General features: G+C 47.6%; 1 protein-coding gene across 1 annotated transcript in view; it reads left to right on the top strand.

Annotated features, from left to right (window-relative positions):
• The first annotated feature begins 11,533 nt into the window (after nucleotides 1-11,533).
• Atg7 (Autophagy-related 7) overlaps nucleotides 11,534-24,987 on the top strand; it is a 54,739-nt gene continuing 41,285 nt past the window's right edge. Inside the window, exon 1 of the mRNA XM_050182227.3 lies at nucleotides 11,534-12,234. Within this exon, the coding sequence (XP_050038184.1) occupies nucleotides 12,006-12,234 (229 nt within the window). The 5' untranslated portion in view covers nucleotides 11,534-12,005. The remainder of the gene's footprint in view (nucleotides 12,235-24,987) is intronic.

Raw genomic sequence — 24,987 nt, 5'->3', positions numbered from 1 at the left:
AATTGCGTCCGCAACCCATATAGAGCAAGTCAGGTCTGCCGCAGGTACCTCAACCAAGGCAACTAATAGCCCAGACAACCCTGATCATCCAGATACCTCAAACATGGAGATTGACGTGAGGGCACATAAAAGGAGGTGTTCTCCCCTTGAGGCTACCACTTCCCACTCAGTTAGTAAATCCAAGAAAATCCTCCCTGAAGTCAACCCGAAAGGTAATATATTGGAGGAGGCTGTGGCCTCTGCGGTGCTCTCATCACTGGAAGGTAGATGAGGGTATTGCAGTGGAACTGCAGATCAGTATTCGCTGCTTCTACAGATTTAAACGTTCTATCGTCTCAAATTTTTCCAGATGTAATTTTACTGCAAGAAACCTGGTTATCCCCTGAAAAACAATTTTCTCTGCGCAATTTTAGGTCCTTTCGCCTAGATCGCCCATCGAGAGGTGGGGGACTGTTAATTATGGTCTCAAGCAAGTTTTGCCACAGGGCAAATATATCATTCCAGCTGATGTCTCCAGAATGTGAAATTCTAGGAGTAGAAATTACTCTCCCTGGCAGTAGGCCTTTTTCATTAGTCAATATCTACTTTCCCTCGGGTGTGCAGGATACACACCCACTAGACCCGGTTATGGCGAAATGCGGTAAAGATATAATTTTGGCAGGTGACTTCAACTCTCATCATGCATCATGGGGATCCAGGACAGACTCGTGCGGAAAGCGTCTATGGGACTGGGCAATCACAAATAACTTTTCGTGTCAAAATTCGGGATCAGTTACGTTTCTTCGCGGACAGTTCATATCTGTGCTGGATCTTACATTTTCAGGTCCAGGTATTCCCACATCCGCATGGGAAACTGTGAATGTGGGGACAACAAGCGATCATTTGCCTGTTGTGTTTGAAGTGGTAGTTCCGCAGTCCACCGTGCAGGCTGGAATCCACTCTTTTGTGGATTACCGTACATTTAAAAATTGCTTGCGGACTACTTTCAAATCAATGGAAAATTCTCCATTGAAAGCCGAGGATATTTGCTCCATCATTGATACTGTTAAAGGCATGTAAAAACACTGCTTCTACAAATTGGTGGAATGACGATTGCTCGCGGGACTACAAGCGACGCAAGGCTGCATGGAAACAACTCATGCATAACCAATCTCCGAAAAACTGGAAAAACTATAAATTCATTGCTGGAACATTTAAAAGAACGGTAGGTAGGGCAAAAGACGATTACAATGTCCGACATTTCGAATTCCTTTCGAAAGCAAATAATAAGCGTGCATTATTTCGGTTTTTAAGATCCCAAAAAATGATTCCACGCCCCTTCAACTGGGAGTCGGTAGTTTTAACCACAAGTGAAAAAGCTGACTCTCTAAATGTAATCGCGCAAGGGTTAGAGACCCGCTTCGCTACCTCTCTTCCCTTCTCTCCTTACGCGCAGGGCCCTTCAGAAGATTTCGAAGAGTTTTCCATGTCAGAATTGTCCCAAGCCGTTTCCTGTTTACCAGCTGCAGCCCCAGGTCACGATGGAGTCACTACCAAGATGATTAAACTTCTCTTTGAAGTCGCCCCTAAAGGCTTGTTAGATACCATAAATTACTCAGTACAATATGCATGGTTCCCTCCTGCGTGGAGAATTGCGAAGGTGATTCCTCTGCTGAAAGACCAAACCAAAAGGTATGTCCTAGACAATATTCGGCCTATTTCTCTAACATCAAATTTCGTAAAATTAATAGAAAGATTATTAAACGCACGTATGGTTCAGTTTGTGACCACAAGAGAATTATTGAGCCCCTGCCAAATTGGCTTTCGACCAGGGATGTCCATTTGGTGCGCACATATCGACCTAGAAAGCCGAATTCAGTTGGCTCGTTACCAAGAACAACATGCTGCCCTAGTCACGTTAGACATTTCTAAAGCATACGATAGTGTGGAATACCCTTTATTAATAAAGAGGATGCAGGATATTGGATTGCCAGACTACTTCGTGACGTGGACTGCAGAGTTCTTGCAGGGCAGGGAGTTTTACTGTGCACAAAGCGGAATTTCATCGGGAAAATTCAGACAAACACGCGGGGTTCCTCAAGGGGCAGTTTTGTCCCCGCTGCTGTTTAACATCCTACTCAGCTCCATTCCTCATAATCAAAATGTAAGCACGTACGTTTACGCTGATGATATAGCGTTTTTTGCATCAGCAAGTGATATTCAGTCACTGTACGAATGCTTGCAGAAATACTTATGCGAGCTAGAAGCATGGCTGGACAGTATTCGCTTGTCCCTTAATGTAAATAAGAGTGCCGTTCTTGTCTTTCCCCTACAAGACCCAGTTACTACATCCCTTTCATACCGTCACTCCACTATCCCACAAGTGGAAAAGGTCAAGTACCTTGGAATTATTTATAATGGTAATCTTGATTGGCATCAGCATATTGAACATATAACTTCAAAAGCTTCTCGTGCAATGGGGATATTACGAAGGATAAGTAATTATCGATGGGGCATGCGCAGAGACACACTCATAATGATTTACCACATGTATATTCGACCTATACTAGAGTTCGGTTGTGTGTTATTCTCCGGCGCCGCGGCTTACAAGCTACGCCCACTAATTTTGCTAGAACGGGAAGCGCTTCGCTTATGTCTGGGGCTTCCAAAGTTTGTAGCCAACGCTGTACTCTACAAGGAAGCACGATTACCTTCCCTTGAAATGAGATTTAAAATACTTACCGTTCAAGCGTTTATAAGGCTCTATGAATCCCCACTAAGAAGATCTCAGTCCATCTTCATCAAACAACGAGTCCAATTTTTTGGAGTCAGATGGCCACGGTTTCACACGCCACAAGTCATTGTATCGCAATCGTTATTGAATCCGTTAGACGTAAATATAAATCATATAATCACGGAAAACAGCATCTCAAATTCACTAGTTATTACTTATGATGACCTATACCCAAATAATGCAAAGCAGCTTCCCTCGCATATTCTTAACGGCTTACTCTAGGATCACTTGAATCAACTCCACACTAACGTATTTATAGCAACGGATGCTTCGCAGAGTGAAGAAAAGGCAGGAGTTGGAATCTTCTCATCATCATTGGACTGGTCTTTTTCTATTCGGCTTCCCGACTTCACTCCAATATACCTAGCGGAATTCCTAGCTGTTGTCCTAGCTTTACGAAAGCTACAATCTTCCAGGTCAACGGCGGTAATAATCACAGATTCTTTGTCGCTGTGCACCTCACTTACTGCTCCCGGCGAGACACAGATATTGAAAACTTTGTACTCACTGGCTCCAAGTCATTTGAGAAGTTTACGATTAATATGGGTACCTGGCCACAAAGGCATATTTATGAATGAGGTGGCAGACAGCTTGGCCAAGGCTTCTATCAGCGGCCCAGTGCTTCCCCTTCTTCCAACGATGGGCTTTATCACGTCCGCCAGGTTCAGAAGATACATCCTTTTAACATCTCAATCGAACCTCAAATCATCATTGGAACTACGCCACTTACAATTCCCTTGGAGCAGGAAGTTTTGCAAAACAAGACAAACGGAAGTTACATTAACGAGACTACGTTGTCGAGTCCCATCTCTAAATTTTTACATGCACCGATCTGGTCTGGCAATATCCCCATTGTGCCATTTTTGCAATGCATTAGAGACGATTGAGCACTACCTACTGGAATGCCGGCGTTTCTCCTCCATGAGGAAAATGACATTAGAAATTACAGTGCGACAGCTTGGTCTGCCATTGAACACTCCGGTACTGCTGTCTTTCGGAGCGTCTGTGCTTGGGCACTCACACAGGAATGTGTGCTTCGCCTTAGAAAAATTTATTATTGAATCAAACCGATTTCATTGATGACCATATTATTCTATTCATTCCTTATTGCCTCATTGATATAATAAATATAATTATTTTTTTTTCCTCTACGTAGCATGACAACCTACTGAACCGTTTCGATTTTCCCTCGCCTAAATTCATGTAACAAAATTTTAGATTTTTACCTCCTTTTCTGAACACACAAGCAAAGTCTGCCCGACTCCTGGCCAATCCCCGCGAATTGGTAAGCGCCAAACTCAAGGACATCATCATCATCATCATCATCATCATCATCATCATCATGTCGGCCTGGCGCTCTGGCTCTAGTCCAGTGTAAATAGCCTGTAAATAGCCTCTTTCGTCTGTGTCTTTCTACACGTAACATTCTGGTGGAGGTCAGCGATCCCCGTCCTCGCCACGGAACTCCGGAGTGGTCGGTACATCGAGCTTGTCACCATGCCTCCCGGTGACGAGCCCGCCTCTGCAACGGCTTCGGCTGGTTCGACTGCTCCAATCGTCACGGTTGCCCAACATCGCGACCCTGGTGTGTTCTCTGGCCTGGAGGGACAGGACGTTGACGAATGGATCAAGCTATATGAACATGCCAGCGCTAACAACAGGTGGGACCCAACAATTATGCTCGCCAATGCCATCTTTTATCTTGGCGGCACCCCACGCGTGTGGTACCAGACGCATGACGACGAGATAAGCAGTTGGGACACTTTCAAAGAAAGGCTACGGGAACTGTTCGGCGACCCCATTGGCCGCAAGGTTGCCGCGAGAAAGGCTCTTGCGTCTCGTGTTCAGACATCTACAGAGCCGTACGTTTCATACATCTTCGTCGTCTTGGCTCTATGTCGCAAAGCTGACGATGCTATGTCTGAATCAGATAAAGTGTCCCATGTTCTAAAAGGCATCGCCGACGACGCTTTCAATTTGCTTGTTTTCGGCAACGTCTCGACAATCGACGCCATCATTAAAGAATGCCGTCGCCTTGAACAAGCCATGAGTCGCCGTATCACGCACCACATCACGCGGCTACCCAACACCGCTGCTACGTCGACATGTGAGGGTCGACCGCGTCAGGCCACCACCTGTGACGACGTCACCCGTATTGTTCGCCGCGAGCTCGAGGCCGCCTGTTCGCCAGCTTTCTCCACGACGCCTCCCGATCCGCCAGCAACCACGATTGCCATGATTCAGGCCGTAGTCCGGCAAGAATTTGAGAACATGGGTCTGAACTCCGTGTGTTCCACGTCTCGACCCAGCGTTCCCCAGTTCTCTACCGGCCCTCCTCGTCCCCGACAGTCCTTTTCTACCACATCTCGCCGCAACCCGTCCGAATGGTGTACCCCTGATGACAGACTAATCTGCTTCCGCTGCTGTCGCATCGGCCACGTCGCTCGTCACTGCCGCAACCGATGGCCACCGCCTCATCGGACATACGCCGCCACTTATTCCCGCACCTTTGGACCTTCTGTTCCCTATGCCACCCGCCATGAACCCACTGCCGCTGATGCCCCCGCTCCGAACCTCCACTACAGCCGCTCGCCCTCACCTCGACGCCGTCAGTCTCGTTCGCCCCAACCCCGCCGCTTCTCTTCGCCGCCTATCGCCTCCCGGACCCATCCGGAAAACTAGGCACTGCAGCTTCTGGAGGTGAAGCTGCGTTGTCGACCCTGCCCTCAAATCCTCTGCTCACGTTAAACACGAACCAAAACCTTCTTGACGTTGACGTAGATGGCTATCCTGTAACGGCACTCATCGATACAGGGGCACATCTTTCTATTATGAGTGCTGCCTTCCGACGACGACTGAACAAGCTCCTCACACCAGCGTCGGCAAGCGTCGTCCGCGTTGCGGATGGCGGTAGTGTGCCTATCATCGGCATGTGTACGGCACGTGTTATCATCGCCGGCCGCCACACTCCTGTCCTCTTCACCGTGACTGCTCATTGCCCCCACGACCTCATTCTCGGCCTCGATTTTCTCTCCGCGCATTGTGCTCTTATTGACTGCTCTGCCAGTACCCTTCGCCTTGAGTTGCCGATTCTCACAGAACCTTCTGACGCACCCCAGTGCCGCCTACGCCCCACCGGCTTTATTCGCCTACCGCTAAAATCATTAGCCTATATTGAACTCTTGTCTTCCCCACCAGTCCTTGATGGCAAGTACCTCGTCACTCCTCTGCCCGAAATTCCACTACAGTATGACGTTACCATGCCTCACAGTATACTTACTATTACTGCGAACCGCACTCGCATTCCTATCTTTAACTTTGGATTGGCAAAGCAAATTTTACCGCAAGGTATTCGCCTTGCCAACGTTGATTGTCTCGGCGACCATCACGTGGCAGCGCTATCAACCGATGCTTTTTGCGAGCTTAGCAGGCCCATCGTGCCAGCCTCGGCCGCCGATCCCAAGACACAGAAAATGGTTGCGACGGACCTGTCTTCTGCGCAGGCTGAAGACCTTTATCAAGTATTATCGTCCTACAGAGATATTTTCGACTTCGACGATCGCCCTTTAGGCCAGACGCTCGCGGTCAAGCATCGGATTCTTACTGGCGATGCTACTCCTATTCACCGACGACCGTATCGAGTTTCTGCGTCGGAACGCCGAGTAATTCAAAGCGAAGTCAACAAAATGCTAGACAAAAACATCATTGAGCCTTCTTCGAGTCCCTAGGCGTCACCTGTAGTGTTGGTTAAGAAGAAGGATGGCACGAAACCAGGGGGAGGCATAGCAGGCGTCTTCCGGCGCTGACATAGGTCGCAAGAAACGACATAACGAAGCACAGAGCGATAAGTGCCGGGCCAGAAGAAGCGGCGCCGCAGGCGGTCGTATGTACGAGTGATGCCCAGATGTCCAGCAGTGGGAGCGTCGTGAAGTTGCTGGAGCACGGTGAGTCGAAGGTGCTTGGGAACGACTTGGAGGAGCTCCGGACCGTGAGGACGAACGCTACGACGGTATAAAGTTTCATCGCGCAAGGTGAACATCCGGAGGGACGAGTCATTGGGCGAGGAGCTTAGGCGTTCCATAAGTGTTCGAAGAACAGGATTTTTGCGCTGCTCGTCGCCAATATGGAGGAAGCCGGAGAGGGATAGAACACTGATGTCCGAGTCTGCATCGGTATCGTCCGGTTGATCCACGGAATTGTGGGACAGGCAGTCAATGTCGTTATGCAGGCGCCCTGACTTATACATAATAGGAAATGTACATTCTTATAGACGCAGTGCCCAACGTGCAAGTCGTCCGGTTGGGTCCTTCAAAGAGGAGAGCCAGCAGAGGCCGTGATGTTCGGTTACGACGCAGAAGCTCTGACCGAAAAGGTACGGCCGAAATTTCGCGACCGCCCATACGAGCGCGAGACATTCTCTCTCAGTAATGGAGTAATTTCGCTCGGGCGTGGAAAGAAGGCGGCTAGCGTAAGCGATGACACGGTCTTGGCCCTGTTGACGCTGAGCGAGGACAGCGCCGATGCCATGACCACTCGCGTCAGTTCGTACTTCAGTGGGCGCAGAAGGGTCAAAGTGTGACAGAATTGGGGAAGTTGTAAGCCCCTCAATCAGGGTAAAGAAGGCTTTCTCCTGCAGTGGTCCCCAAGAGAAAGAGACGTCTTTCTTAAGAAGGTCAGTGAGAGGGTGAGCGATGTCGGCAAAATTTTTCGCCGATCGCCGGAAATAAGAGCATAAGCCCAGAAAACTACGGACATCGTTTGTTGAACAAGGTACAGGAAAATTTCGCACGGCGTGAACTTTCTGTGGATCAGGTTGGATTCCGGTGGCGTTTATGAGATGGCCGAGCATGTTAATTTTACGGCGACCGAAATGGTACTTGGAGGAGTTTAGCTGAAGGCCAGCTCTGCGAAGCACGGATAGTATGGTTGTGAGGCGCTGCAGGGGGCTCTCAAAGTTCGGCGAAAACACAATGACATCGACGAGGTAACAGAGGCATGCAGACCACTTCAAGCCGCGCAAGAGAGAGTCCATCATGCGCTCGAATGTAGCTGGCGCATTGCATAATCCAAACGGCATGACTTTAAATCGGTACAGACCATCCGGTGTGACGAAGGCGGTTTTCTCGCGGTCCATCTCATCGACGCTAATCTGCCAATAGCCGGAGCGGAGGTCAATCGATGAAAAGTATTGGGATCCGTGAAGGCATCAATGCGAGGCAGGGGATAAACATCCTTCTTTGTTATCCTGTTGAGGTGACGGTAGTCAACGCAGAAGCGCCACGAGTTGTTGTTTTTTTTTTCTTTACTAAGACAACCGGTGATGCCCAAGGCTCAATGATGTCCTTGTCCATCATCCTGTCTACCTCTTTCTGTATGATGGCCCTTTCTGTTGCGGAGACACGATATGGCCACCTATGAATGGGGCTGGCGTCGCCGGTGTTGATGCGATGCGTGACAACAGATGTCTGGCCAAGTGGACGGTCGTCCAAATCAAAGATGTCCTGATAAGATGACAGGAGGTGACGAATAGCTGTTCTTTGCTCGGAAGCAAGGTCAGGGGCGATCATCTTAGAAACATCGTCCGCAGGCGTCGAGTACGGAGGAGAGGGTGACAAAGGTCCGTTGGTACTGAGGAAGGATTCAGAGGTCAAAGAAGAAACCTCAAATTCTTCCAAAGGAGTGATATGCGCTATGGCGATACCGTGTGGCAGCACATGCGACGAAAATCCAAAATTGAGGATGGGCACGCGAGTGCAGTTTTCGCGGATCCGGATTAAGGTGCTCGGCAGGGCAATATTGCGCGACAAAACCACGTCAGTAAGCGGTGACAGGACGTACTCGCCATCAGGTACGGGAGCACAGGGCGTCAGGAGGACATTTGTAGCCGCTTGTGGAGACAGCCTTGCAAACTCAGCAGAACGTAAGCGGTGTGAAGCACAAGTTGTGGCGTCGTCAGGAAGCGACAGATCCAACTGTACAACAGCTGCGGGGCAGTCAATTTGGGCAGCGTGTTTCGAAAGGAAGTCGAGGCCGAGAATTAGGTCGTGCGGACAGTGTTCAAGGACGATAAATAGAACAATGGTATAATGGCCCCCGATGGTTCACGTGCTGTGCACATTCCAAGGACAGGTGAAGTACTCCCATCGGGGACTCGCACAGGGCCCGGTACGGCGGGTGTCAGAACCTTTTTGAGCTTTCGGCGGAGAGCAGCGCTCATAACTGAGAGTTGCGCTCCTGTATCAACGAGAGATCTAACAGGAACGCCATCAACTTCAATGTCCAGTAGGTTTCCACGTGTAGGCAGGGTCAGCAGAGGATTTGTAGGCCGGGTCGGAGTTGCAGCTTCACCTCCGGGAGATACACCGCCTAGTTTCCCGAAGCGAAGCGACCGGTTGCAGAAGGGGACGAAGCGCGGTGAACGAGAGGCGAACGGGACCTACGACCTTGCGGAGACGGGGAGCGGCTGGATCTTGGTGGAGCACTGTCGGCGTTGATGCTCCTAGCCGCGTATAGGACGAGAAAGTACGATTGTCTGGTATTTGGCGGTAGTGATTCGGAGACGACCGCAGAGGAGGCGACGACCAGTGGTTGCGGCAATGACGGGCGATGTGTCCAATACCGGAACAATTAAAACAGATGGGTTTATCATCCGCTGTGCGCCAGTCAGCTGGGTTGCGACGGAGTGGCGGAAAGCTTTGCGTCTGGGAGCGAACGGTCGGAGAAATCTGGTAGGTGTTTGTATGGCGGACCGAGCAGAGAGATGGAATGCCCAAACTGGCTATTTCTTCCCGAACGACCGCTTGTATAAGGGAGATAGCGGGCACGCTTTCCCGACAGTCGGAACGAACTGGAGCCGGAGCCATGGCCTCAAGCTCACGGCGAACGAAGCGCGTGATATCTTCCGGTCCTGTGGGCTGAACGAACCGCGGCGGGTCTTCGCAAGAAGATGTCGCGGTGGTATTGGGCAATCGGTCGAAAGTTTGAGCGACGCGGCGGCTCTTCGCTTGTTCGAAGCACCGGCACTCTTTTATAATTGCATCCACAGTGGCACAATCCTTACACATCAGGAGATTGAAGGCATCGTCTGCAATACCTGTCAGTATGTGACCAATCTTGTCTGCCTCGGTCATGTTGTTATCAACCTTGCAACAGAGGGCCAGCACATCCTGTATGTGCACGACATAGGATTCTGTGGACGTCTGAGCGCGGCACGCAAGTTCTTTTTTTTGCTGCCCGCTGACGACTGACAGGTCTGCCAAACAGGCCTCGCATTTTTTCTTTACAGACATCCCAGCTCGTTAGGTCAGCTTCGTGTGTGTCGTACCATTACCTCGCAGTTCCTCTTAGATAAAATATCACGTTTGCTAGCATCATTGTTGGGTCCCACCTGTTGTTGTCGCACATTCGCTCGTACATCGTAAGCCAGTCCTCGACGTCGGCGTTGTGCGTGCCACAAAATGTCCCTGGGTCCTGCGGATGAATGAGGATGACCGTTGGCACGGGCTGCTGAGGCGTTGTCGCTTGTGTCGGTTGATTTGCCATTGTGGCGGCAGGTAGATGACGTCCGCTGCGAAGTTCTGTGATTGTACCCCGCACCTTCCACCAAAATGTTGCAGGAAGAAAGCAGGCCCACGAGTGTAAAATAATGTATATTTACAACTGGTGTATATGGCGTTCAGGCAACTGCCAGACTTCGTTTTCCTCTAGTCCAATTCAACTTCTTCCTTCCCTTCACCGTAACAATATCCAGTGTTCTTCTTGGAAAGACGTCCAAAAACATTTAAGAACGCGGGAGCCGACGTGGATACGTCCGCACTGTTCGGCACCTCTTCTTAGTAAAGCAGGTGGCGCAGGATTTTCAGGGCATCCAAGGGGTAGCGGGGGGATCAAGTCTGGAAGCAGGGCGGCACGTGGGTTGGGGCCGCGGAGGCCGAGGCGTGCCAGGGGGTGTTCGCATAAAAAATTTCTTATACACGCCTGGCACGCGCAGGCCTCGGCCAGCCCCAACCCACGGACCAGTCCGGGTTCTAGCTTTGGTGTCCCTAGCTGTTGCCGCTTTGGTTTCCTGGAGGCACCGCCAATAATGCGAAAAAAAATGGCACTGTTGCAATTAGTGAAAAACACGATTGAATAAGTATAATTACGTCCAGTCGCCAACTTGTGACGCTAAGTTCAGCACTACTACGCCCTGCGACTTCTGCAACACCAGTCAGAACTTTGCCTCTGAAGGTACGTCGGACAGACTTTCTCGCGCCTGCGGCGCTGGTGCTGGGTCAGTCATCGTTACCGCCGGCCTTTCAGCCACTTGAGTTTAATCGCGGTTGCCTTCTAGCCATATTTTCAATATATGCGGCCCGGGCTCCACCACGGTCGTTACTGATCCCACAGAAACATCTGTGTACGAGGTACATCGCCGTAACGTGCGAGAAAGCTACGGTCCGCTACGACATAGCCGGCTGCTTCACATACTTCAGCGCGCCAGCAGCCGAGCGTAAACAAACTCGACCCCACTCCGCTTGCCGAAGCGCCTAGGGACACACGCCTACAACGCGCGCGAAGAAACCTCCTGCGCAGTACCTAGGCAGAGTCATATTCAAAGAGCAAAAGCCCCCGGATTTTGTCTCTCGCGCCCGCTTTTACTCGCGCCTGCGCACAAAGGACTGACGATCCCTCAAATGAACGTCTCGTATCATTCCCATGATGGTTGAACGATCGCAGCGCCAGATTTCCCTCTAGGTATACCAATATGAAACTCTATGGTCACCCCTAACGCCCCTAACGACAGCTCGCCTTAAACTAATATAAGCATATGCTATTGTGCTCTGCAAACATTGAATAGGGTTGTTATACTTTTTTTGTTACCTGCGCTGCGGTCTTCTTTTTTTTTTTCCGGCGATCTATGGAACTTATTACATTTATCTGAGTCTTCCAGAGTCATCATCGTCATCGTCACATGCCCGGTGGCATATCCCGCTGGCTTTGTATTTTGATATTACAGACGATTACAGGATTACAGTTCACTGTTTTGATATTATCAGCGATGTTCGCTTGTCGCTGAGTGGTGTGGTGCGGTTTTGCCGGCGCTTTCCTGCGATATTATGCATCAGCTGTGAAGCAGGAAGACGCAACGATCGTACAAAACACCGTTTGTGCGCGTCCTTACTGCGTCGGATCAGTGGATCACACCGCTTAGGGGCCGATCAGCTGTTTACGAGAACTGCGCCGAATCATCATGTCGTCCCCGTCGTCTGCGCCGCTGCAGTTCGTGCCTTTCACGTCGACCATGGACGGCACCTTCTGGAATGAACTGAGTACTCGGAAACTCTTCCATTACCGGCTCAACCAGGGACCCTTCGAAATCAGCGCCGCGTACAGCTGTGGTTCGGCCGCCGGTCTCCCAGCGCTGGCCAACCTCGACATGGGATCGTTCAAACACGCCGACGGAGGCCTCAAAACTCCAGGTTGGCCCTTCTGAACCGGACTTGTAACACACCGCGGGCGCGCATTGCGAGACTTGCAAGGTTCGATAGCGAATAGTCTGCCAACTAGTATCGAGCTGTCGTCGTGGCAAACGCGCGTGTAGTTCGCCGGTAATGTTCAAGTTATGGAACGCAACGCGGTTTCGCGAAATCGCCTAGTGCTTGAAAATTTTAACTACAGCCGCTTCGACAGGGGAGCTTAGGGCCTTCTCGTGACCGATAATTGCATCCTCGTTGAACGTTGACTTCTATGATCTGACCCGCCTGATCTCATTAGTACTAGGCTCGAATCCAATTAGGTGACGCTCAAAGGGGGGTGTTTGTTCCAACAATGCAATGGATGCGCGGCAGTTGTGCGGGTGCTAGGCAGACCGACAGAACGCGCTGTCTAATTGTAATTACGTGAGACATATGTACGAGCATGTTTATTCAGTTGAGCGTTATTGGAGCTCCTGACCAATGTGCAGTAAGTGGTTAGAAGTATTTAAAAGTACCATCTGAAAAAATTACGGCAGAACGAATCTTGACTTTAATGCTATTAGTATTAGAGTAAACACCCTACGTGTTGCCACCGCAGATACATGAAGTCGCAATCTCGCTGCTAATCACAATACCAAACGATAGACAACACAGTATATCTTCTTGTAGTCACTGCACCGCATACTACTCATTGCAGTGTTTCTGCAAGCGGCCGCGCTCAACACAGATGTGTCTGTTGTGGATGTCCCTAGCAAAAATTGTTCTGTTGGTCTTATAGGTCTATTAACCTAAAAGGCTCTCTTAGTGTATTAGTCTAATAACTCTATTGGTGTGCCGGTGTGAAAGTCAATGTCTCATTTGCAACATTGAGCCTCAGACCAATACACCAATTGTCCTATGTATAAATATTAGTGTCCATTGCCACTTAGGCTACGTAAACATGAATTGCACAGCAAAACCACCTGAACATTCCATACAGTCTACTGAACGCACCAGATGCATAAAAACAAAAAATGGGTAGAATTGCAAAAATTGCTAGAAGCATTTATTAGCACAGCGTGTATTTTTACCCATTGTTTTTCGAAGTCTTTGTCAGGTCGGCAATCTTCATTGCCAGAGTCCTCGATCCCCTTCAACCCAAGGGTGTCCTTTTGAAGTGGTTAAAAAAAACCTGGACACAAAAATACACATATGTACAAACATTTAAAAGCAGGAGTGCTAGTCCTGCCACTAAAGTTGTGCTGAGAAAATACTAAGCTCGCTTCCAAATTGCAAAAATGTGGCTCCGCAACTACCAAACTAATTTAGGACAAAGTGTGATACGCTAGCTCACAATTTTTAATTATAATGAAAAGTGACGGTGCCTGACACGACAGAATACATAGAAAGCGCACAAAACCAACATAAGGTGCTGAATGTATTGCATCAAAACTGTGTGCAGATAAGGAATAACTATAGGCGGAAATTTTTCACATCATTCTTGGAGACTGGTATGCCATTGCTGCAACATGCACAAGAAATAGACCACTGACACTGTACTGCACTAGAAGCATAAGTAGACTACCTCCAAATGGTAACATCGGCGCAGGGGAAAACACCGTGCATCGATGCACGCTGATGGATCAACAAAGCCACAAAGCACAAAGGTAAAGAGAGTTGCCTTGCATTGTTTTGAAGTTGTAACAGCATCCACAGATGACACTATGAAAATTTGCTACTGCATGAATGAGATTGTGCAGGCACTAACATCATGGGTGCCTTGAAAACACATTGTTTATTCACTAACAAACTTCCATGCCTCACCTTGGCATGGCGGCTGCCAATGCACACATGCTGTGCGAAACTACAGTGGACTGCGGGTGCAGTTTTGTGTTCTTCCTGACCAACGTGTTCCCTTCTCTGTGATGCTGCTCTTCGTTGTCAATAAATATTAACGGCCTTTTGTATGAAGTAACAAATTAGCAAGTTAAGTTATAAGGGCAGCATTACTGTACGCTCTCTTCCCAGAAGAATGTACGGTACTAATAAAACTTAATCTGTAAACCATGGTGGCAAATACTACGGTGGCTTGCAAATATGGTGGACGCTCTTCAAGTTCATTACGTACATTAGGAATGATACATAGTTGTGTATATACAGGAGTTCCCAAGGTTTAATCACAGTTGGCGGGACCTCCTCTGCAAGTAAAATGAGTAAAACTACAAAGTAAAGAAGCAAAGCAAACGAAAGAGTGCATATATGTTACAAAAGAAAAATACATAAATAAGTGCATTAATTACATTCATTGCTAGGTGTACAGATACATAACATTGGTTCAAAAACAGAAATTGTTTCAGTTCTTTTTTTTTTTAACATATGCAAAGATGATACGGATTTCATATGAGTGCAAACTATTCTAAAATGTTATTGAAGAAAAAAGAAAAACTAGGCAAGATCAAGTTACGATAGGTAGCGAAGCGAGTAGAATTACAATTAGAGAGCACATGTTGTGGGAAAATGTCTAAAGTGAGGCCGTGGTTATAAATTATAAAGAATATAATGCCTATATTATAATACTAAAGGCTAGACAGAGGCGAAATATTAAGATCAACAAAAATGTAAAAGAAAGGTGAAAACCGTGCAGCGAATTTCATAATGCGAACTGCTTGTTTCTGGAGTTTAATCAATGGGGAGATTTGAATGATGTATGACCCCATGGTTAGATGCAGTAGTTTATATGGCTGCATATAAAGGCGTATTATAGTGTTGCGAGTGTGTGGAGGCGGAAGTGGAATCTTGTTTTAAGGAGGGCACGTATGCCAAAAGATATTCTAATGCAGGCTGACGAAATGTGTTTCTGAAACCAAACATGGGTGTAAACAATTACTTCAAGAAAAGTAATATGATCAGATGGAGTAAGGGCCTGGTTGTTGATGAAAAGTCAAGGAGACATAGTTTTCCTGTTTCGTGAAGGAAAAAGCATAAAAGACTATTTAGAAGGGTTAAATGATAGCCGGTTTGTTGCACACCACTGCACAAGGGAATTTAAATCTGCTTGTAAATTAGAAATTAAAACATTATGTTCAGGGCTGTGACCAAAGAGGGTAGTGCACTCTGCATATAAAATACACCTAGAGCGAGAAAGGCAAGAAGGCAAATCATTAATGTATGTTAAAAACAAAAGGCGTCCTAAAATTTGACCTTGGGAAACACCTTTTATAATGTATGAGAGGTTAGAAAAACATTCATTAACACAAAAACAAGCTGTTGTCTATTAGATAAAAAGCTCTTTAGCAGTGTTAGCACTGTCCCACCAATACAATAAAACTCAAGCTTCAAAAAGAGAATGTTATGTCAATAGAATCAAAAGCCCTAAAAAAAATCTATAAACACAGAAGCTGAAATGTCGCCATGGTCAATGTAAGATTTAATATTATCTGTGAAACATGCGATGGCCGCCTGAGCAGGCAACCCTGAGAGGAATCAAAACTGAAACGAATTTATTATGTTAAATTAGTGTTTTAGTCAATTTTTCTAGAACTTTGTCAAGGAAGGCAACAACAGAAATGAGACGGTAATTTTCAGCAAAGGATTGGACACCTTTCTTCCAGACACATATGACCTTCGCAACCTTGAATTGGTCAGGAAAAACACCAGAACTGAAAGTGAGGTTAAATATCTGGCTTAAGATGGGTGAGGCTGTAGAACGAAATAATTTTATATGTTTTGCGGATGTGTCGTCAAGACCCGGGCCAGTCGATTTTAAACCTAAAATGATGGATTCAGTTTCTTTGGGGCTAGTGGGTTGAAGGAAAAAAAGGTTGTGGTTGACGGGTGAAGGAAGGAGAAAAATCGAAATTGTCAGGAAGGGTAGTGAAAAGTAATCACTGAAGGCATTAGCTGTCTCATTTGGTGATGTTATGATCGCACCATTTAATAGATAGTGATGAAATTGGGTCATGTGAATCAGAATTATTTAAGAACTCATTTACAAACCGTCATTTTTTTTTCTAGTATTATTACCGCATTGTTGAATTTGATCTTCATAATCAATCTTCATAATCACTGTGCTTTGCATTTTTATGAAGTGTAGATAAAGTGCTTTAAAGGGCCCCTCGCCAGGCCCCATAGCAAATTTGGGTTTTATGCTGGTAGTTGTTACATGTCCTCTAGGGAGCGTCCTGCCCCAAAAATGTTTCAAATCAGCTCATTAATAGCCAAGATAGAAATATTTCAGTGCTGCGAGCCCATGATTTCAGCAAGCGGGCTCCACTGCCAAGCAAGACGAAGAAGTGCGGAACGGTAGACCTTGTTCTGTGGTTCTTCAAAGTTGAGCGACTTCTGCATATCAGGAGCTTCCTCGAAGACGTCATCCTCCGGAATGGAGGATGGAGGACCTCCGCGCCCTCATGGCAAGGCGAGTCCCGCGGCGGTAGCCCTGTCCGTGGGAAACCGCGACATCACCGACTATAGGCTTCCCGATTCATCTGACAGCTCAACAGCGGCAGAGATGGAATCGGACAGTGATTACACGCTAGTCCAATCGCGCCACTTGAAGCGCAAGCTTCGCCGGACGTCAGCAGGCAGTGATTCTACTCATAAAAGCAGATGTGACGAACGGGTCTTCTCCGTGGGCTACACCCCTACTACGGAAGGTACGAATATGAATTCGTTGAACAGACAATCGCTGACCAAATACTTCGATCGAATAGCCTCAGGACATGTGAGAGAGATCCGCATTAATGCTCGGAAGAACATTCTGACGGTGGACGTTAATTCTCAGGCAGTATTGGAGGCTTTGAAAGGCATTCAAGTGGTTGGTAACATCCCAGTTCGCTCATTCCTTGCGTACGGCAAAGATACCTGCTCTGGTGTGATATCAGATGTGGACATTGACATAAAGGATGAAGACCTGCGATCTCTTTTATCGTCGACAGTGCGAATCCTCGACATCCACCGATTCGGCCGCTCCTGGTGCATCAAGTTGGTGTTCGAGTCAGACTCTTTGCCAGCATCGGTCAAAGTAGGTTATGTGAGGCACTCAGTGCGTCCATATGTACCACGCCCGTTACAGTGTCGCAAGTGCTTCAAACTGGGCCACGTGAGTGCGGTGTGTAAGAATCCTACGTCGTGCCGAAGATGTGGTGGTGCTCATCATGTGGACTCCTGTGAGACTGACGCCATGAAATGTGCAAATTGCTCCGGAGCCCATGAAGCGACATCCAAGGACTGCCCCAAAATGGCAGAGGAGAGGCAAATCCTGAGAAAAATGGTGAGAGAGAACTCCACGCACAAGGAGGCTGCCGATTCCGTCCGCAAGAAAAGGCGCCGGTTGCGGCAAAGGCGTCGCCGCTCCCAGAGCAAGCCCGGAGGGAAAGAGGCACTTCCTTTGAGTACTTGGATGCAAAACGTGCCACAGAGAGTGCACGGCCGGGACACACAAGATGCGCCTCCCCCAGTACCACCGCGCCCGTCAAGGAATGAGGCGTCATCCTACGTGCGTCCAACCTCTTCGGCTATTGAGTGGCCTTCGCTACCACTAAGGGCTTCCGGAGGAGATACTCCTTCGGCTCTCCCCAAGTGCCGCGAGGGTAATGAAAGGCTTGGAAATGAAAAGGTGATAGACATGCTCAAACAGCTAGTAAACACTATGCGTATATTACTCTCCGGAATGGCAACGCCAACTGCACTATCGGTTGTGAAGGCGTTAGATGCTATGGAGCCGCTATTAGCGGCTCTAAAATAAGGGTGTTAATCATGGCTCTCACGATAAAACACTGGACATTGGAACAAAAGATGCATCATTCTGTTATAATGCAATGGAATGCTCGAGGTTTATGCGGCCGCATGTCTGACTTTAGGCAACGAGTCTTCAAATACCGCTTCCCAGTGATCGTGATATGCGAGCCAAATCTCACGTCGGAATTTCGCCTTTCCGGATACGTTAAGCTCTGGTCACGTGAAGATCGACACAAGAGCAAAGTGTTAATGTGCATACGCAGTGACATGACGTTTGTGCGGAACACGATCGCTCCACATGACAGCAATGAATATGTGTGTGTGACACTAAAACATAAACTACATGTGTTTTCGATCATCGGCGCCTACATACCTCCTAGACAAAGACTTGAACTCTCTTATCTATCCACTGTATTACAGAGTTCCCCAGGCCCTCATGTTGTTATTGGAGACTTCAACGCCCATCATCCTTACTGGGGAAGTGCCGCAATGAACTGTCGGGGTAGGCACTTGATGGACTTCATAGACACTGAAGGTCTGGCTGTCATCAACGATGGATCTCCAACTTACATCCGCGGCACTACCTACGGAAGTTGCTTAGACCTCACTATTGTATCTCAGAGCCTCCTGCCCTTAGTCAACTGGTGCTTGGACATAGAAACGCATGGGAGCGATCATATACCAACATATGTGCAGATGAAGTGGTTTGTTCAATCAACTGCATCTGCTGTACGCTGCACTGATTGGTCCACATTCACTACATCTGTCGAAGAGTACTGTGGAGACATCACTTCACCATCTGATATAGAAGACATTATTGTCTCATCAGTGCAGAAGACAACTAAGTTCATCAGTGCACCTACATCCAGAACGGCGATTGATATTGAATATGAACGGCTCCGAGCGATCCGTCGGAGAGCGGAAAGGAAGGTTAGGCGAACTCAATCGTCATTAGACCTTGCTTTATGTCGACGAGCTCAACGAAAAATACGGCGTCACCTTCAAAAAATGGGAAAACAACGGTGGAGGACCTTCTGTTCGTCTCTAGATCCTCGAAAGCCACTTTCTAGGATCTGGCAGATAGTACGAAGCCTTCGTGCCCCTCCTCAGCAAAAACATCCTTTCCGTGCTCTAGCACTTCACCAATCTCTGACGGAAGGGCAGGTTGCCGAAGACTTCTGTAAGAGAGTCACCCGTACCGATGCTTCAGCATGTCCAACATTGGATCGACCCGTGCTACCTCCTAAAGATGATCGTCTTGACCTTCCTTTCACGATGCCGGAATTGGAAGCTGCACTTGCTGCGTCGAGACAATCTTCTGCCCCTGGACCTGACTGTATTTCGTATACTGCTCTGTGCCACCTTGGGATGGAAGGTCGGAAAGTCCTGCTGTCATACTATAACGCCACGTGGTCATCCAGTACAGTCCCGAAGCAGTGGAAAACCAGCCGTTTGGTCGCCCTCCTAAAGCCAGGAAAATCGCCTTACGAAATGTCATCTTACCGGCCAGTAGCTTTAGCTAGCTGTGTCGGTAAGGTGATGGAACGGATGGTGCTCACTAGATTAGAATGGTTCATGGAAAAGAATGAGCTTTATCCTGAAATGATGACCGGATTTAGACGTGGCCGGTCTGCAATAGATGGGGTCATTGATCTCGTGTCCACGATCGAACACGAAAAGAAGCGACACCGCCTTGTAGGAGCAGTTTTCTTAGACATAAAAGGAGCTTATGACAATGTACTGCACGAAGCCATTCTTGATGCCCTCAGTAATTTAGGCATCGGCGGCCGTCTCTACATGTGGATTGATAATTACCTAAATGGCCGTACAGTCTTCATGTCCACGAATGATGGCGAAACGACAAGACACGCTGTGGTCCGTGGAGTGCCTCAAGGAGGAGTTCTCAGCCCGACTCTTTTCAATGTTGCCCTTATTGGCCTTGCGGAAATAATTCCTGATACAGTACACATCAGTACATACGCAGACGACATATGCATGTGGGCATCCGCAGTCACGCGACCGCAAATTCGTGCCAGATTGCAGCGTGCTGTTTCTTTAATGTCTCAGTACCTGCAGTGCCAAGGACTGCAACTGGCCCCAGACAAGTGCGCTGCGATAGCGTTCACACGGAAGCTTATGTGTTAGTATCCAATTATGATCAATGGAAATGCCATCCCATATGTCACCCACCACAAGTACCTCGGCGTTGTCATTGACCGCGGTGTTTCATGGTCGAAACATGTGGCAATGTTAAAGAAAAAATTAACTGGGCTTGCTCAAGTTTTTCGCTTTCTGGCCGGTATGAAGTGGGGTCCATCTGAGCGTTCGCTACTCCGGCTGTACCAGGCTCTCTACGTCGGATACATTAGGTATAGCCTGCCAGTTTTATCAGGTATGAGCCCGTCATGTTTACGCACGCTGGAAAGTGCCCAGGCACAGATACTGAAAACATGTCTCGGTGTTCCACGTTGCACCTCAACCCACGGAACAATTGAGGAGGCTCGCGTCACCCCTTTACCTGCCTATCTACGATGCGAACCTCTTCGAGTATTCCTGAGACTGCTTTGTCGTCATGGACGCCATCCCTTATCGACATTACCACATACGGCCGGACTCCACTTTCTCAAGAGCCGTTAAATGGCAAGAATCTGCCATACCAGCATACTTTGCCCCGGCTGACCTTCCACATATGCCCCCATGGGTAATGTCCAAAATACCGGTACGTCTATCTATTCCGGGAATTTCTAAAAAATCTCGAATACCTACCGTCGGCCTGAGACATTTAACACTTGAATATATATCGAAAGAATATGACTCCTCGGTGAGCGTGTATACAGACGGATCGGTGTCGTCGTATGCGTCTGGTGCGGCTTTCGTCGTGCCTGCGCATCAAGTCATTCGACGGTTTCGTCTGCATAACAAGACGACTTCAACATCTACGGAACTAGTGGCAATCAGAGAGGCCGTTCAATATATTTCGCGACAGCCTCCTCAAATATGGACAGTCTTCAGCGACGCAAAATCGGCTCTTCAACTACTTAGAGTGGTGTTGAAAGAAAGCGCTTACAGAGTGTTGGCTCTTCAAACTGCCGAGCTCTACACTTTAGCACAAGAAAACGGCCACCACATCACATTTCAGTGGATTCCCAGTCACTGTGGTATACAGGGCAACGAACTGGCCGACGCCGAAGCGAAGAAAGCACTCGAAGAACGAGAGTCACTGCTTTCAATTCCTTTTTCAAGAGCGGACGCCAACTGTCTCCTCTCCAGTGTCATCCGAAAATTGACAGCACAGCACTGGGACAATCCGGATAATCGCCACAGACGACTCCAAAGATTGGACCCTGCCATGAATTTTAGGCTACCACCGAAAATTCATCGAAGCGGTGCCAGTCTTCTGCACAGACTAAGGCTGGGGGTAGCGTTTACGCGCGGATACGTGCACCTCATGCGACGCACCGAGTCTCCACACTGTGAGGTGTGCAATGTGCCTGAGACTATAGGTCATGTGCTTTGTGACTGCCTTAAGTACGTGGAAGAGCGTGAAAGGTTGGACAACGACCTTACGCGTCTCGACAGCGCACCGTTGTCGGAGGACGTTATTTTAGGCCCTTGGCCAGATGCTCGATCAAGTTTCAAGGTCATTCAGGCATTACTGAACTTTTTAAAAACTACGGGCTTGGATTGCAGACTTTGAGCATGCCAAATTGCTTGCGATATGTTCTACATCTTCCTTCTATCGTCATCGTCACCCATCATGCACCTCTTCTCTCTTTCTTTCCCTCTTCCCCTTCCCCCAATGCCGAGTAGCTGGCTAGAGGAATATACCTCAGGCCGACCTCTCAGCATTTCGTATCATTAAACTTCTCTCTCTCTCTCTCTCTCTCTCTACTCGCCCCGTCTAGCCTTCGCAAGCAAAATTACTTCCCTGTGCTCTCCCATACCAGACCTCGAGGATCGCATGACGCGTATGTCACAGGCCCCGTCTTCATTTTTTTTTTTTCCAGGACTACGCATTTCCGCTGGCAGCGTCGCGCGTGAGCTGTTGTCTCGTTCGCACAGCGCATGATTTTGCACGCTGTGCACAAGGAAACATCACTTGCGGTATAATTCAGGGCTACACGAATACTGAGGCAGAACAAGCGGATCGCAGATCATGATCACGCGCTGGAGCACGGTAGAAAATGGCATAGTTTCGGTACCTACGCACGTGACCGAACGGTCGTGGGAACAAGCAGATGAAGCGGAAGTATATCTCTCTTGCTTCGGTGCGAAGTAAAACAAAAAACACGCAAACATTTCATTTGGGTTTTATTATTTCTCTAAACTTCAATTCGTCAATTCAAGCAACAGATCGCACATATAACAGAAGTTGTCTTGAATAATTCTCAAAGTCACGTGTCACCACAAGCGACGTCACACTGTGGGCTTGAGTATGTAGGTAGGCGCAGGGACACGAGTACGTCATCCTCCAGCTTGGAGTGCGGCAGTCGCAAGAAGGAAAAATGGCGTTCAGTTTGAAATTTCAGATCTTTCCGCAGCATGTAGCAATGTAATACTTTGCAGACACGATCGTTATCGCTCAATATATGCTCTGCGCTTGTCAGCTCAAAATGGCCAGACCTGGTGAGAGGCCCTTTAAGGTGCTTAGGCTGGCACTTCTTTCTTTTTTTTTTTTTTTTTTTTTTGTAGAGGTTGTCATTTTTTCCTAAACAATGTAACAGAGAATTTGATAGCCAGGGGCAAAGGGGAGCACGATAATGTCACTTTGAGGACACGAAGTTAGCGCATGATCTCGCGGCAGTATAAATAATGTGGCTAAGTTTGGTTAACGCAACTTCCGGATATAGAGCTTCAAGAACAGGCAACCAATCTGCATCTTCAATAATTTTAGTGTACTTAACATTATCAAAATATGTTCTGAATTGCAATTTATGTCCTTGGGAAATAGGTTTGGCAGTGCACAAAAATATAGGGTAACGGTCTGTAATATTACTTTCAATAACACCAACTACAGCGGGTACGGTGAATTAGAGATGACATGCTCAATGAAAGACTGTGAACCTGTTTGTTGAGCATGTAGGGTCAGCTATAAGGCGGTGATAGCCATTGCTATAGATGCAGGTGAGGTAGTCTTTTGTCACAGTGTGAGAATCTGCTAAGCTTATGGTAATATCACCTAGAATTAAAACATTATTTTTTGCCAGACAGTTAATGTATATGAATGGTAGTTCCATGAGAAAGCTGAAAGAATCTGAAGAAGGAAAATGATAGATAAAACCACAGACTGTGATGGTTGTTTGGTATGGCAAGTGTATCAAATTCTACACGAACGGACTCATACTGAGGGATGTTAAAGAGTCTGGTCATGATGTCTCATGAATAATAAAACATATAACACCTAGATGGCAGAGCCTCCATGTGGATCACCATTGTGATGGCAATACTCGCATGAGTAACCTGGTAGATCGTAGAAGTCTTTATGTTCAGGCGAAAGCCACGTTTCAGATAAACCAATAATCAAGAATGGGCAGTCAAAAGAACTGAGGAAGGCCAAAACCTCGGTATAATTTACGCCAACTGCGGGCGTTCACATGAACTGCAGAAAAACCCGCAACATTGGATGTGATCACGTTAGCATCATGCCATGATATGTAAGCCACCATGAATTTGTTTAAGAAGCTTATACAAACGACATGATCTAGGCATCTCTGAACGCCTTAAGGTCTGTATGGCACAAAATGCAGCAAACCCACATTTCCTGCATTTTCCTGCTTTGATAATGCCATTGTCAGTCCAGAGGAATAGCTATTTTTTGTTGTCTTTTCAAGGCAAGTGCTTCACCAAATAGAACCTTATTTTCAGGGGTCAGATGATCATTAAAGTAGATTGGTAATCCAAAGGAGTCAGCACTTTGCCTTTGACTTGCCTCATACAGCATAAGCACAGAGGAGGAGGATGCACGAGAAAGGCCAAGGCAACTTGTCGAAAGGCAAGCCTCACCAGCTTTAGTAAGACATATTGTGCTTTTGTCACGGGAACAAAAACACACTATCAAGTTGCTATGGTCAGTATTGTGCTCTAGAACCCTGTGGGCCGTATGAATGTCTATAACTTTAACAGGACAGCAAAATTTTTTCACCAAGGGCTTCGGCAATCTTGACACTGTCTTCTCCTTGTATGACAAGGATGCCTCTCATTTTAATGTTGTTGGAGCGAGAGTACTTCGCAAGTTGAAAAACTTTGCACTGGAGCATTTGGTTATCTTCAACTAATTTGTTGTTTGTGGTGGCCAGAGACGTCATTTTTCTCCGTCGCGGATTCAAACGCTTTACTCATGTAATCTAAAGAATCTTTAATTTCATTTACTTCTTCCTGAAGCTGTTTCACATCATCCGGTTTGTGTCTAGATACTGCTACCTTTATGGTTCCCAAAGCGTCAGACATGTCACAAAGTTTCGCATTGAAAACAACTTTGAAATCCTCAAAATCCTTACTTAATGAAGTGACAGTGCAAACCATAACAGCAAGAATGATCATGGATCTGCAGTCGGAATAGAAGCACAAAGAAACACAGCGGCGATTTCTTCACCTGTGTACGAAGAATAGTCGAGTTAGATTCTGGGGCCGAAGTTGACCGTAGTCTCTGATCACATGCTTTCAAGTGGAGGCTGAAGTGTGGTGGGTGTTTATATGCCCAGAACCTGATGATGCCAGCACCTCTATATGGAACCTGGTGTCACCACTGGTGCGCAATAGCTGAAAAAGCGCTCAGGATCAGGCACAGGTTCCAGGACTGTCTGTCGGCGAAATCCATCCTAAGAACAACCAAACAGCAGAAACCATGCACAGAACACCAGCATCCTCAATGTACAAAGAATAGTCGACTAAGATGCAGGGGCCAAAGTTGACCGTAGTCTCTGATCACATGCTTTCAAGTGGAGGCTGAAGTGTGGTGGGTGTTTATATGCCCAGGACCTGATGATGCCAGCACCTCTATGTGGAACCTGGTGTCACCACTGGTGCGCAATAGCTGAA

The sequence above is a fragment of the Dermacentor andersoni genome, chromosome 7 (genome assembly GCF_023375885.2).
Source record: "Dermacentor andersoni chromosome 7, qqDerAnde1_hic_scaffold, whole genome shotgun sequence".
Classification (NCBI taxonomy): domain Eukaryota; kingdom Metazoa; phylum Arthropoda; class Arachnida; order Ixodida; family Ixodidae; genus Dermacentor; species Dermacentor andersoni.
The sequence above is the reverse complement of the archived record's forward strand: the minus strand, read 5'-3'. Positions and strand labels throughout refer to the sequence as shown.